Below are 14,781 nucleotides of genomic sequence, written 5' to 3'. Positions count from 1 at the left end.
TACAAGAAGATTGAAAGGGATTCTGATCCCCAGTCCTTGTGGATACAAGTATAAAAATTAGTGTCACCTCACCTGAAAGTAAGTCTGAAGAATTATTATCTCTTGGAATTATATAAACATATTTAGTCTGTGCTAGGCTCTTTAGCTCTTCTACTTCAGTCCCGAACCCATTCCAGTTTCAATGAAGTACAACTGGCCTTTGTCAGTAATTCCTCCCCCCACCTCCTCATCGTATCTTCGTTGGGGGAGCACTACAACAACAGAAAGGGCAAGGAAAAGAACAACTTAATTCTGGTTGTAATACTTTGATTTCCAAAACTGTTGCTTACATCGAAGTTAATTTCACTTTTGTCTGGTCATTATAGAACGGTGGATATCAGTCTTGTTTAGATTCATTAAGTATTCAATGCCGATTTGGAAATAAATGTGGTTATACGTATAGTTGCAGACTCGCTTCTCGTACAGTGCAGACACTGTAATGGGTTAACTGGCTACGAACATAAATAAATGAGAATGTGGACAGCCTGAGAGGAGAGGAGCGATGCAAGGGGAGCCCTTTCACAGGTCTGGCAGCCTGAACCCTTGTTCTGTGCTTCTGCAAACATATAACTGACACAAAGTCATAGTGATCGCCATTCTTTCTGGTGTCTGGTGTTACGAGAGTTGTACTCGAACCCTGTGGTGGACTGGTGTTAGTTTTTTCCCTCTTTCTGAAATAAGAACAGGAAACAATGAGCAATGCACAATCCAAAGCAAGGCGGAGTACCCAAAGCATTCAGTAACAGCTACAGCGCAACCAATTTCTGGTGATGTAAATGTGCCAGTTCGGGCATGATCTCTATCAGTACCTTACATAATTCTAGTTCAAAACTCCCCCCTCTAAAACTGCCAAGTAGAAGCATCCACATAATACTACTATTTGCATTCAGTCATTGACTTCACAAATGTTTTGACTAGTGTGGAAAGGACCTCTGTTCTGCAATTCATTAGCTGTATAGTTCAGCACACAGTGTCTCCTCTTACTTTAATTTTCTTCCTATACTCTGGACTCTACACTAGATTGTGACATACACGGTCAAACAATGCCTACAGCCAGAAATATGTCTTTCTGAACAAGGAGTGTTTTACTGTACTTTCTGATCATTACATACTAAGGTAATGTTCATATTACTGACATTTACAACACACAAGAATTTTTAAAAGCCTTATAAGCTTGGTGTAATGAGGCTCACAGTAACCCAATAATACTGACATATTTAAAGTCAATTCAAAGGCTATAGTTGTCCCCAGCACAAATCTATACTTTTCCCCTGTATTTCCTACTTGAGTGACATATTCTAGCACCTACTCATTTTGAAACCCACTGTAGCACATCAGAACACTTTTGATGAAATTATACGTCCGTGTTTTGCATAACTCCCATTACAAAACTGGGCAGCACATGGACATAGTGCCAAAATTATTTAATAAACAATTAAGATCTCTTTCTTTACAGTTCAAGGACTTGATGAAATCTTACATTTGTCGTATGTTTGATCATGCGAAGAAGGTTCGGGGAAGTCTGTTCTTTTTCCTTTTTGGTCCACACACTTCCAACAAGTTCTGATGGTTTTACTGCCCTGTAGAGTTCGAACTCCAACAATGTCAGCTGACGAGCAATTTCTATTGGATGCAGCTGCAAAGAAACAAAAGACAGTAAATAATTCTATTCTGCGAGACAAATATCAAATGTTTCTGAAAGTAGTGAAATGCTTATTTACAGTCAGAATATTCCATTCTTCTTCAGGGCAGCGGATATGCCATTCAGTCGGAGGTGGCGAACGGTCAAAAGCAAATCTAATTTCTCTCTGCTGTTCAGCTGGATCAGACTGAAATATACCAGTTTACAACGTATTTTTTCACAATAATTTCAAAATATTTACAACATATTTTTTCACAATATCTTCATTAGACATATTTTACTGCTTACCTTTCGCTGCACAATTTTCAACACTGAATCGACCCACTTCCTCATTGATTTTCCATTTACTGTACTTAAAAAATTGTTAAGTTGCTCTAACAATGCTGGATCCCTTTCAAAGTCATAAAAATGGTGATCTACCCAATGCCTTAGTACGTTTAGCACCCTGCAAGCAGAATCTCACAGTTTTAAGATATCTTATTAAAAAAAATTATCATATTCACTAAAATTTAAGGCTAACTCTGAATTAAAAAGGAAATCCGATGAAATGTGACTCTTACCTGAACTGTACTGGCTGACAGTACTCTTTTCGATACCTTTTCCAGTCTTCTCGCTGCGAATTTTTTAGCGTCTTATCTGACTCTAATGAATCTTTATTATCCTCATACACGATGGATGGATCGGGAATGTTAAATCTCTCTACCAGGAGACCAAGGAGTTCCTGAAGTTATCATTTATCATTACTGACAAAACCTGTTAACTCCAACACTATTTCCAGTAAAGAACAAAATGCTCACCTGTGGCGAACAGAAGCTTCTGTAGGTTGTGAGAAAAGTGCGTACAAACATGGGATCAGCATATATATGATAAGTTAGCCTCTCGACCAATTTATACAGTGTGGCTCCCTGAAAATAATATGACTCATCATATATTTGATCATTAACAAGGGATATTTAACAATAATAGTTTTACTAACAAATATTTGGCACTGCTGTGAGAAATCAGTCACATCATCTGACAAACAAATTGCCAAACCTTCACATGACAATCACAACCTCTAATAACCTTCAAAAACTGAAGAACGCAAAATAGTATATTCATAATGAGAATGTGAATCTCAAGATACACATAAATCAATATGAAGACAAGAGAGTCACATTACAGAAGGTTCTTGCAATAGACAATCAACCAACCAACCCCCCCCCCCCCTCCACACACACACACACACACACACACACACACACACACACACACACGTCCTAATGGCATAACCTTAGAAACTACGAGGTGCATTCAAGTTTTAAGGCCTCCAATTTTTTTTCTCCGGACTGGAAAGCGATAGAAACATGCGCATTGTTTTAAAATGAGGCCGCGTTCATTGTCAATACGTTCCAGAGATGGCAGCACCATACGGCAGATGGAATTTTACCGCCAGCGGCGAGAATGAGAACTGTTTTAAATACTTAAAATGGCGATGTTTTCCTTACTTGAACTGCGTGCAATCATTCGTTTTCTGAATTTGCGTGGTTTGAAACCAATTGAAATTCATCGACAGTTGAAGGAGACATGTGGTGATGGAGTTATGGATGTGTCGAAAGTGCGTTCGTGGGTGCGACAGTTTAATGAAGGCAGAACATCGTGTGACAACAAACCAAAACAACTTCGGGCTCGCACAAGCCGGTCTGACGACATGATCGAGAAAGTGGAGAGAATTGTTTTGGGGGATCGCCGAATGACTGTTGAACAGATCGCCTCCAGAGTTGGCATTTTTGTGGGTTCTGTGCACACAATCCCGCAAGACGACCTGAAAATGCGAAAAGTGTCATCCAGGTGGGTGCCACGAATGCTGATGGACGACCACATGGCTGCCCGTGTGGCATGTTGCCAAGCAATGTTGACCCACAACGACAGCATGAATGGGACTTTCTTTTCGTCGGTTGTGACAATGGATGAGACGTGGATGCCATTTTTCAATCCAGAAACAAAGCGCCAGTCAGCTCAATGGAAGCACACAGATTCACCACCACCAAAAAAATTTCGGGTAACTGCCAGTGCTGAAAAAATGATTGTGTCCATGGTCCGGGACAGCGAGGGCATAGTCCTTACCCATTGCGTTCCAAAGGGCACTACGGTAACAGGTGCATCCTACGAAAATGATTTGAAGAACAAATTCCTTCCTGCACTGCAACAACAACGTCTGGGAAGGGCTGCGCGTGTGCTGTTTCACTAAGACAATGCACCCGCACATCGAGCTAACATTACGCAACAGTTTCTTCGTGATAACAACTTTGACGTGATTCCTCATGCTCCCTACTCACCTGACCTGGCTCCTAGTGACTTTTGGCTTTTTCCAACAATGAAAGACCCTCCGTGGCCGCACATTCACCAGCCGTGCTGCTATTGCCTCAGCGATTTTCCAGTGGTCAAAACAGACTCCTAAAGAAGCCTTCGCCGCTTCCATGGAATCATGGCATCAGCGTTGCGAAAAATGTGTACGTCTGCAGGGCGATTACGTCGAGAAGTAACACCAGTTTCATCGATTTCGGGTGAGTAGTTAGTTAGAAAAAAAATCGGAGGCCTTAGAACTTGAATGCACCTCGTAATTTGGATAATGTGACAGCTGCTTAGAACTGTACTACAACTACATATGGTAAACACAGAGCTTACCACATTTCTACACTACTCTGACATGTAACTAGCAACTGATGCCAAAAAACTACAATGTTACTGAGAACATATTTTTAGACTTAAAAATAGCAATTATGGCAGCAAAGACCAAGAATGGGAACCATGTGGTTTTACAAACCCCTTAGAAAAGTAGTTTGTTTTTTTTTTTTTTGATAAAACAAGCCGTAACAACATTCACTTACATATTGTGAGTATAATGTAGTAGGAAAACTAACAACAAAGATGCAATTTGCTCTTTTTTTTGTGTGGGCTTGAATAAAAGAACAAGTGTGGCAGATTTTTCTATAAACAGCCAGATATCACCTTAAAAATATTTTTGTACAAAAAATAATAAAAATGAAGGACACAACTATTATTTTGAATATTATAACTGCGCAACAAAGCTTAAAACAAGATGTTAACCTTAATAAGTGGGACACCAGCATTTTCTCTTTCTTCAAGGACAATGTTGTCCTTGCAATCACTTTCAGCAAACCTGTAAATATCTGGCGAAGGTAGTCGCAAGGGATGTTTCTTCTCTTCATCCAAGAGTATGCTATCCAATGTGCGTTCCAACATGCTGCAGATAATAAGAGTTATAATAAGAATTTTATCATAATAATAAAGATAAAATGCTCATCATCATTAGTTTAATGAAATGATTGTACAATAACCTATTCAAGTTTGAAATGCAGCAACTATATTATTGTTCTAAAATCATCACTATGCTCCGTTCTTTTATTTCTTAGATAAAGCATACGGTTTTACAAAGTTAAATAACTAATTTGCTAGGAGCACATGCAGTAGGTAATATAACTGAAACTATGTTTGGAGCTAAAAACAGGAGGTCCCTTAAACAACCAGTGGCCTTTATCTTATGGCATACCTTTAGTGTGTATGATGTAATAATTATTTTTCACCAATCAAATACATTCCCATTCTATTTGAAATAACTACAACTTTTAGTGTTCTATATGGCAGGAGCAGTGAAGTGACACAGGTCAGGCAGCACAGAGTCATGCCACAGACTAAATGCTTGTCCTATTGTCACACATTAATGATGTTATGACTTATACGTAGTTAAGCTTAAGGCTGCTGGAAGCCAGTAAGGGCACTCCAAGACAGGAAATCAGAGACAACGCAGAAAGCAAACAAAAGTGGCAGTGTTTAGGCTACCAGAGGTCAAAAATAATGCTAGAGTCCCGTGAATTGCAGATGCTCTGGCCAGCTGTCTCAGGAGAGAAGTTTCACTCCAGAGAATTAACTGATAACTTCATCCACCACCTAAACGCCATCGTAAGGCATCACAATAGAAGATGGTCACAAAAAGGCACATCTTAGCAGATACAGCAAGCTTGCTACCTGCTCCCAAGAGTCACAATGTCAGTGGGTTTACAGTGGTCGGAGTGCTACACCAGCAGTCCCCACCTACAAAAGGCCTCTGGGTGGTGCCAAGTCATAAAACACAGTTGTTGCTGGCCAAAGCAAGGAGGAAAGTGATGTTAAGCTTTCAGCTCAAGCTGTTGCTACCAAACTTGGTGTTTGTTAACGTAAGGTCCATATACATTTCTACTTACAAAATAGGAGAATGAGAGGACTAAGTGTGGTTGGCCTGTGGTGCCCAGGAGATACAGAGCCACTAGTCAGATTGACTGAAGCCCATAAAGTGCCGGTGGATTGGTGGGCCAACCATAGGAAGAGTGAAATACCACATTTTTGTATTTAGACAGAATTCTCAATCGGATCACTGGGGCAGCAACTCCAGGTCAGTTGTTGCCAGCATCAGTAAGCTCTGACAAGCCTGTTTTTTCCACTTAGAGTGCTGCTCTCTTCTCTGCTTCTGCCAGCATTCACCCCATAGGCTCAGGCACCAACTTCAGTTGTGTAACCTGTTGTACCCTTTGCTTTTTCTAGTGTTTAGGATTAGCCTTCAGTGTAGTTGTTTGTTTGATTGCAAACAAACAGTATTAACAGACCCACGAGTCTCCTCAAGTCTTCTGTTGCAAGCATCCTATCGATTCTTAAAAACCGCACCTCTCACAGGTACCTTGTGACACAGCTTCGTGCTGCTGCAAACAATCAACCTGCCTTCACTGGAAGTCAGGCTGCATTTGCTCCTAACCGCTCAGCAACAGCAGACTGACCTGTAACCCCGTCTTCCCTGTATCCTGTGTTAGGATGTGACATACATAAACACTGTCTCGTGCCAGGTGTGGAATATCCTTAATGGTTTTTGGGATTGATAGGTGTTCAGTCTGATGTCAAGACTGAGTTGGCAGCTTATGAGAAGCAGCACCTGCACTCCAGTGAGAACAGACAGAGCAAAAAAAGTAGAAGAAAGAAACAGAGATTGGCACCAAATTCCCGACATGTCCAGAGCAGCCTTATCTATATATGACTTCATGACAATGTAGGGGGGTTGCAGGAATGGTTGGTTGGCAACAGGATGGAGTGGTCCTACGAGGATCACCAGGCCAACAACATGAGGTAGCAGCACGGTCCAGCAGCATGGGGCACATGGAGTCCCCGCGAGCTTCAGCAACATTGGCAGTGGCAGCCAGTGAGCAGCCGGCAGCGGGCAACTGCCTCGCACAGCAAAGCGGAAGACAACACGAAGCCACGAGCTTCGCTAGGCCACACTTGCTCATCTCACCTTAGTGCAGTGCTTTCAGGGGTGGTGCTATCTCGAATCGACTCATCTCACCTTTACACTGTTCATCAGTAGTCAAAGTAATTCATAGCCACACCTAACAACACAGTTGCCCATAGTGTAGCAGCTGCAGCTAACATCACTAATAGTGATGCCCCTAAAATCATTCAACAGGCTTTTGATACTATGGAATCGGCATTAAATGAGCTCATAAAAATGTAGACATAGCTTTTGAACTATTGCGTGAAGCAGACATCTAATACTGTTGAAGTTCATAAAAAACGGTATTCAGGGTCCTCAACAAAGTAAACTGCTGCTGCATGAATTATCTTCCACGTGGGAAGAAGTAAGAAATATCTTGTTGGAAAATTATGCATGTAAGTATATTTTGTATTTTTACTCTTGGACATGTTTTCTAGTAGGCAATCAAAGCAAGAAACAATTGCAGATTAGGCTGTATAGTAGATTCACTTCAACATCAATTTTGTGGGGCTGTTGATGTTGCAGTGCCAGCATCAGAAATGGCTGGATATTTGTCATAAATAGGCAAATTGAGCAGTGCAGTATTCATTCCAGGGATCTGTGATGAGCACATTCAGACAACTGTGCACGCTAAGGACGAAAACATCACACGAACTGAGGCTGTTGAGGTAGCTCTGACAGAAGAGTTGGCATTTATGTCCACCAAAGAAAAAGGATTTGGTGAAGAAGTCATCAGGGCAAAACAGGGTAGGTCACCCATAACTGTTTCTCAAATGGATGTGCAGGGCACACATCTAAGATTGCAGAAGTAATGTTAAGTGTAAAATCAGTGGGAAATCAAGGCATTTAATGTAAGACTGACTACTTGAGAAAAAAATTCTTAAAATAGAATCGGTTCAAGTGTGTCGAGAGTCAGAAATCCAAAAGTCAGTCCGATGCAAAAGTTTCAACTTACTGGGACACTGAAGCCCTTACAAGAAAGCAAAGCCAATTGTGTGTTTCACGTCATAGGGCAGGACATGTGGTTAGAGAGTGTACTGAGAACACAAGGCAGTCTGTGAAAAATAAGAAGCACAAAAATGAAAGAAAAGCATAAAATTGCATTCAATTGAGAAAGATATTTAATGTCGACTGTGAAAGTACAAATGATTTGTAGAAGTGAAATGCCCACCGAGTACAGAAAATCCATTAAAATTGCTTCTAGATAATGCAGCACAGATTAGCTTGTTCAATAGCACCTGTGAAGTCAGGTCTGGTGTAGACCTGAGGGAGGTGTAAAGGTTTTACAAGTCTGGTCATACATACGTATGGAACGACCGTTTTAGATCTTTGAATATATCAGGAATTAAGAGTGAAGTGTAGGTTTTATCCGGTAGGAGGGGAATCAAATTTCCCTACATCAGTTTAATTGGTAGAGACTTCTTTACAAAGCATGGTGTAGTAATTGATTAGGCCAATGGAGCCCTGCGGATCGGGGGTAGGCCCATTACATTGTGTAGAGGTAGAATTACAAGGTGCAAGTACACAGGAATAGGGACTTAGAAAGCCACATACAGATTCTGAAACTGCAGAATGTGAATACAGTAAGAGTTTGTAGTTCTCCGAGAAGCTCAGAAGAGCCAGTAAACCAAAGTATGCAAAGGAAGTGATGAAGTAAACAAAGTACCGGTAGACAGACACATCGTCGACAGGAAACAGACTCTACAGAAGGTAGGCCAGATAGATAAAATAAAATTAGGTTTTGTGAGGAGATGATTTTGAAGACAAAGGTTCCAGATACTAGCCTAAGATATGGCACTGCTGAGAAACAAGAGTTGCAGGGAGGCAGAGGCCCTAGAGAGAGTAGTAAAAGGATCATTTAATTAGCATGTTACGTACATGAGAGGAGGCAGTTTCTATTGAGATGCCTTGCATTAATGTGCAAGAATTTCTGCCAAGTCTGAAGCAGACTGTACGCAAGGTAGACAAGGTCATGATTTAGAAAAAAAATCCAGAGTCAGTTTATTATGAGAAAACTTGCAGTTAGATCATTTAAATGCCATAGAAAAAAAATAGAAGTGTGTTCTATGTAAAATGATATATTTCATTTGCCAAGAGATGGATTGATACATACAGAGACAATTTGGCATCAAATAAAATTGATTCCTGAAGCAGAGGGACAAGTACTTTGCTCGCATCCTTACACAATACCAGAAGTGCAGAAGGAAGCATTACAACATGAGATAAATCAGATGCTGGAGGATGACAATAGTACCTTCAGCAAGTGCCTGGAATTTCCAGTTATTCTTGATTCTCAAAAAGATTGATGCATCTAGTAATAAGAAATGGAGAGTGGTAGCTGATTACAGAAAACTGTCTTCCCACTCATACATATTGATGAAATTTTAGACAAACTGGGTAATGTAAAATATTTTTCAATGCTTAATTTGGCTAAGGAATATTATGTGAGGGTTGGAACTTAAATATTGGCAACTATTTATTCATAACTGATACAAAAGAGTTACATGTTTGCACCTGTTCCTGTCCTTCAAAGTAGTCACCAGTCTTGTATAGAACCCATTGCCAGCAATGTGGAAGGTGCAGTATACCGTTAACAGAGCCTGTTCTTTTGCCGGTGAGAATGGAGTGGTCTACTGCCTGTCGAATCTCTGGAACAGTTCTGAAGAGAACGCCATGAAGTGGTTTCTTCATCTCCGGAATCAAATCAAAGTCACGAGGACTTAAGACTGGGGAATATAGTGGACAGTACAGTACTTCCAGTCCCATCGATCGAACAGAGCAGCCATAGCTTGCACTGTATGCACCCGCACATTGTCCTGCAAAATGATGGGTGGGTTGTGCAGAAAGTGTCGCCGCTTCTTTCGCAAAGCTGGTCACAGGTGATGCTCCAAAAATGAACAGTAATACTGTGCATTGACAGTCTGCCATGGAGGGATGTAATGCATTAGATAACACCATCACAGTCATACACAAGAATCACCATAACTTTAGACCGCTCCATTCGCACCATCAACAGAGCAGGCTCTGCTAACGGTATACTATGCCTTCCACATCACTGGCAACTGGTTCTACACAGTGCTGGTGAATACTTTGAAGGACAATAACAGGTGCAAACATGTAACTCTTTTGCATCGGTTGTGAATAAATAGTAGCCACTAATTAAGTTCCAACCCTCATAGTACCTGGCAGTGCCAGGAGAAGCTGCCCGATCATTTGAGGGCATCGACATTGAGTCATTGAAAATCTGTGACAGCCAACAGCAGTGATCGAGAAATAGCAAGACAACATAACACTTCTTGAGTGAAAACCAAATCGGGAGCCTTAGCAATAGTGATATCAAGAACCAAACAAAGATGAGTATAATGAACTGACGAGAATGCAGTCAAAACACAACTGAGGAATGAGCCCCAATGCTGCAACAGTGGCAATGAGTAGTTTGTAGGTCGCCCAACTGCACCCGTACAAAGCCCCAATTTTTGCACAGCCTAAGTTTTAAACAATCAAATCGAGCCAATATCATGAATAGTGATGATGATGAAATGATGAGGACAATACAAATACCCAGTCCCCGGGCAGAGGAAATCCCCAAACCCGCCGGGAATCGAACCCGAGACCCCTGTGATCCAGAGGCAGCAACGCTAGCCACTAGACCACAAGCTGCAGACCCAGCACTGCAAGCTTTATAGTGCAGCTGCAGGTGTTGATAGGCTGGAAAATGAGGCATGGCTCGCACCTAGTGTTGAGGTGGTGACAGCTGTTATCACAAATATTAGGAGCACCACCTAGCAGCTGTCATCTAGGTCATTGAATTCTGGCAGTCTCTTAACTCACCTGGCTGTGATACCAAATTACTCAACCATACCCCCCTCCCCACCCCGCCCAAAATGGGCGTGTGGGGCCTAAAGTGCCCTGGATGAAGTTTCGGAAGGAGCAGAAGAGGAGCTCGCCAGCTGGCAGAAAGATGTGGGACGTTGTGCAATGCTCTGGGGAATGGTGGTGTGGGAGATGACTGTTCAGGGAATGGATGCTGCGGTGAGGTCCCATCCTCCAAACCTGCATCCATGGGAACCACTGACGGTGCCCTAGAGCCCAACTTGTACTCATGTCGTTGGCGGGTTTGCAAGAGCAGGCACTCCAAGTCTGAGTGACCCACTAATGATGGCGGAGGCACGAAGCAGGGATGGATTTGGTTGGTGGGCTGACTCCAAACACTGCAGAGCATCAATCATCATAAGATGCCGCCCATGTGTGGCCACCACTGTATCTGGGATCCACGAAGGTCTTGCTCCATAGGAACACACACAGACCACTGAGCCTGTAAGGTATCATCCAGTGTGTCTGATCTGGGTTCCGAGGGCTGTGGTGCCAGGAAGTGGAGGAAAGTATGTGGTATGGGGGCTGTCGCCCAAGGAGGAGCTCTGCCAGACTGTGGTCATGGATACGAGTGCTGCTGCTGTGGTGGTGGTGGTGGTGGTGGTGGATGTGCCCACTGCTTTTAACATTTGTTAAACGTATGCATGATCTGCTCTGCTTCGCCATTGAAGTAGGGGCCTAAGGCAGGCTTAGAAGCCGTTTAATGCTACTGGCAGTGCAGAACCACTTAAAGGCCATTGCTGTGAACTGGCGCCCATTGTTTGACATGAGGGTGCAGGGAAGCTCTTCGATGGCTAGAATTTTGGCAAGCGCATTGCGCATGGTTTTTTTTTTTTTTTTTTTTTTTTTGTGGTTTTAGGGCACACAACTTCAATGGTCATTAGCGCCCTTACTACGTTAAGAATGCACCGCGAGGCACAAGTTTAAAACAACAACTAAAAGGGAAAACACGATAAAAGACAGACTGATAGGCAGAGGATTAAAAAACAGCATCATCAAATGTCCTTAGAGAGGTGTGTCAGATTGATAAAACGAAGGACACGAGCAGCTGCTCGTGGGTCATCTGCTAAAATGGCATCTAAAGTACATGTCAGGTTAAGATCGAGACGCAGTGTGTTGAAATCCGGACAGGACATTAAAATGTGGCAGACCGTCAGCAATTGCCCACGTGGGCAGAACGGCGCCGGCGCAGCCGTCAGCAGATGGCGATGGCTGAACCGGCAGTGTCCAATGCGTAACCGGGCCAAAACGACCTCCTCCCGCCGAGAAGGGCAGGAGGAGGACGCCGCGGGAAGAGGTTTCAAGGCCCGAAGCTTGTTGTCTGTAAGTGCAGCCCAATCGGCATGCCACAGCGATAAAATGCGCCGACAAATGACCCTGCTACAGTCTGAGGAAGGGACACAACAAGAAGCTGTCCGAGGCTGGAGGACCGCAGCCTTGGCCGCGGCATCTGCAGCTTCGTTCCCAGGGATACTGACATGGCCAGGGACCCACATAAAGCTAACCGGAGAACCGACGTCCACCAGTTGCTGAAGAGAGAGTTGGATCCGGTGCACGAAAGGGTGAACCGGATACGGATCACTGAGGCTCTGGATGGCGCTCAGGGAATCGGAGCAGATGACATATGTAGAATTTCGGTGGCGGCAGATGTAAAGAACAGCCTGGTAGAGGGCAAAGAGCTCAGCTGTGAAGACCGAACAATGGCCATGGAGCCGGTATTTGAAACTTTGTGCCCCGACAATAAAGGAACACCCGACCCCGTCATTGGTCTTTGAGCCATCTGTATAAATAAAGGTCCTATTGATGAACTTTGAACGAAGTTCAACAAAACGGGAGTGGTAGACCGAACCGGGGGTAACCTCTTTTGGGAGCGAGCTGAGGTCAAGGTGAACGCGGACCTGAGCCTGGAGCCAAGGTGGCGTGTGGCTCTCGCCCACTCGAAAGGTTGCAGGGAGTGAAAAATTAAGGTGTTGAAGGAGGCGACGAAAGCGAACTCCAGGGGGTAGCAGGGCAGAGACATACAACCCGTATTGACGGTCGAGAGAGTCGTCAAAAAAGGAGCGATAAGACGGGTGGTCGGGCATTGACAGTAGCCGACAGGCATACCGACAAAGCAGTATATCGCGCCGGTAGGTGAGTGGCAATTCGCCAGCGTCAGCATGAAGACACTCTACGGGACCAGTATAAAACGCTCCGATCGCAAGTCGTAAACCCCGATGTTGTATGGAGTTGAGGCGGCGTAAGATGGATGGCCGTGCAGAGGAGTATACGAAGCTCCCATAATCCAGCTTGGAGCGGACGATCGACCAATATAGACGAAGCAGGACGGTTCGATCCGCTCCCCACGACATACCACTGAGAACACGGAGGACATTTAAGGAACGGGTACAACGGGCAGCCAAAAATGACACATGTGGAGACCAGCTAAGTTTCCTGTCAAATGTAAGACTAAAAATTTTGTTGTCTCCACGATTGGGAGAGCAACGGGACCGAGTCGTAAGGACGGTGGGAGAAACTCTTTGTAGCGCCAGAAGTTAATATAGACCGCCTTCTCGGCAGAAAAACGGAAGCCATTGGCGACACTCCAGGAGTAAAGACGGTCAAGAGAATGCTGAAGACAGCGCTCCAGGACACGTGTACACTGCGCGCTGCAATAGATGGTAAAATCGTCCACGAAAAGGGAGCCTGATACATCAGCTGGGAGGCAATCCATTATTGGATTGATCGCGATGGCGAAGAGAGCGACACTCAAAACTGAGCCCTGTGGCACCCCATTCTCCTGGTGAAAGGTGTCTGACAGGACAGAACCCACACGTACCCTGAACCGTCAATCCATTAAAAAAGAACGAATAAAAAGAGGGAGGCGACCGCGAAGGCCCCATGTATGCATGGTGCGGAGAATGCCCGCCCTCCAACAGGTGTCATAAGCCTTCTCCAAATCAAAGAACACAGCCGCGGTCGGGCGCTTCCGCAAGAAGTTATTCATAATGAAGGTCGACAAGGTAACCAGATGGTCAACAGCAGAGCGGCGCCTACGAAATCCACATTGTACATTCGTAAGTAGGCGTCGAGACTCGAGCAGCCAAACCAATCGAGAGTTAACCATTCGCTCCATCACTTTACAGACACAGCTGGTAAGCGAGATGGGTCGATAGCTGGAAGGCAAGTGCTTGTCCTTCCCCAGCTTAGGAATCGGGACAACAATAGACTCGCGCCAGCATGCGGGAACATGTCCCTCAATCCAGATGCGATTGTAAGTACGAACAAGAAAACCTTTACCCGCAGGAGAAAGGTTTTTCAGCATCTGAATATGAATAGAATCAGGCCCTGGAGCGGAGGACCGTGATCGGCCAAGTGCGTTTTCGAATTCCCGCATGGTGAATGGGGCATTATAACTTTCACGATTCGAGGAGCGGAAGTTAGGTGGCCTAGCCTCCTCTGCCTGTTTGCGGGGGAGGAAGGCAGGGTGGTAATGAGCGGAGCTCGAAACCTCGGCGAAAAAGCGGCCGAAGGCATTGGAGACATCCTCAGGGGCCACAAGGACGTCATTCGCGACCGTCAAGCCAGAAACTGGTGAGTGGACCTTAGTGCCAGATAGCCGGCGCAGGGCACCCCAGACAACAGGAGGAGGAGTAAAACTGTTGAAGGTGCTTGTGAAAGCAGCCCAGCTGGCTTTCTTGCTTTCTTTAATAATACGACGACACTGAGCACGTAATCGTTTATAATTGATACAATTCGCCACTGTAGGGTGGCGTTTAAAGGTGCGTAAAGCACGTCGACGAGCACGTAAAGCGTCTCTACATGCTGCAGTCCACCAGGGGACCGGTACGCGACGCGGAGAAGAAGTAGGGTGAGGGATGGAATATTCAGCAGCAGCGAGAATGACTTCCATGAGGTGTGCGACCTGACGATCGCAGCTTGTGAAGGT

The 14,781-nt window shown here is 44.3% G+C and overlaps 1 protein-coding gene across 1 annotated transcript in view; it reads right to left on the bottom strand.

The window, feature by feature from the left end:
* The window catches only part of LOC126418544 (protein son of sevenless), a 192,592-nt gene that overhangs the window by 77,899 nt on the left and 99,912 nt on the right, over positions 1-14,781 (bottom strand). The window contains exons 12-17 of the mRNA XM_050085359.1: positions 4,772-4,928; positions 2,479-2,586; positions 2,242-2,402; positions 1,970-2,126; positions 1,761-1,868; positions 1,520-1,675 (exon numbers count right to left, since the gene is read on the bottom strand). Coding sequence (XP_049941316.1) covers positions 1,520-1,675; positions 1,761-1,868; positions 1,970-2,126; positions 2,242-2,402; positions 2,479-2,586; positions 4,772-4,928 — 847 coding nt within the window. The remainder of the gene's footprint in view (positions 1-1,519; positions 1,676-1,760; positions 1,869-1,969; positions 2,127-2,241; positions 2,403-2,478; positions 2,587-4,771; positions 4,929-14,781) is intronic.

The sequence above is a fragment of the Schistocerca serialis genome, chromosome 9 (assembly GCF_023864345.2).
Source record: "Schistocerca serialis cubense isolate TAMUIC-IGC-003099 chromosome 9, iqSchSeri2.2, whole genome shotgun sequence".
Classification (NCBI taxonomy): Eukaryota; Metazoa; Arthropoda; class Insecta; order Orthoptera; family Acrididae; genus Schistocerca; species Schistocerca serialis.
The sequence above is the reverse complement of the archived record's forward strand: the minus strand, read 5'-3'. Positions and strand labels throughout refer to the sequence as shown.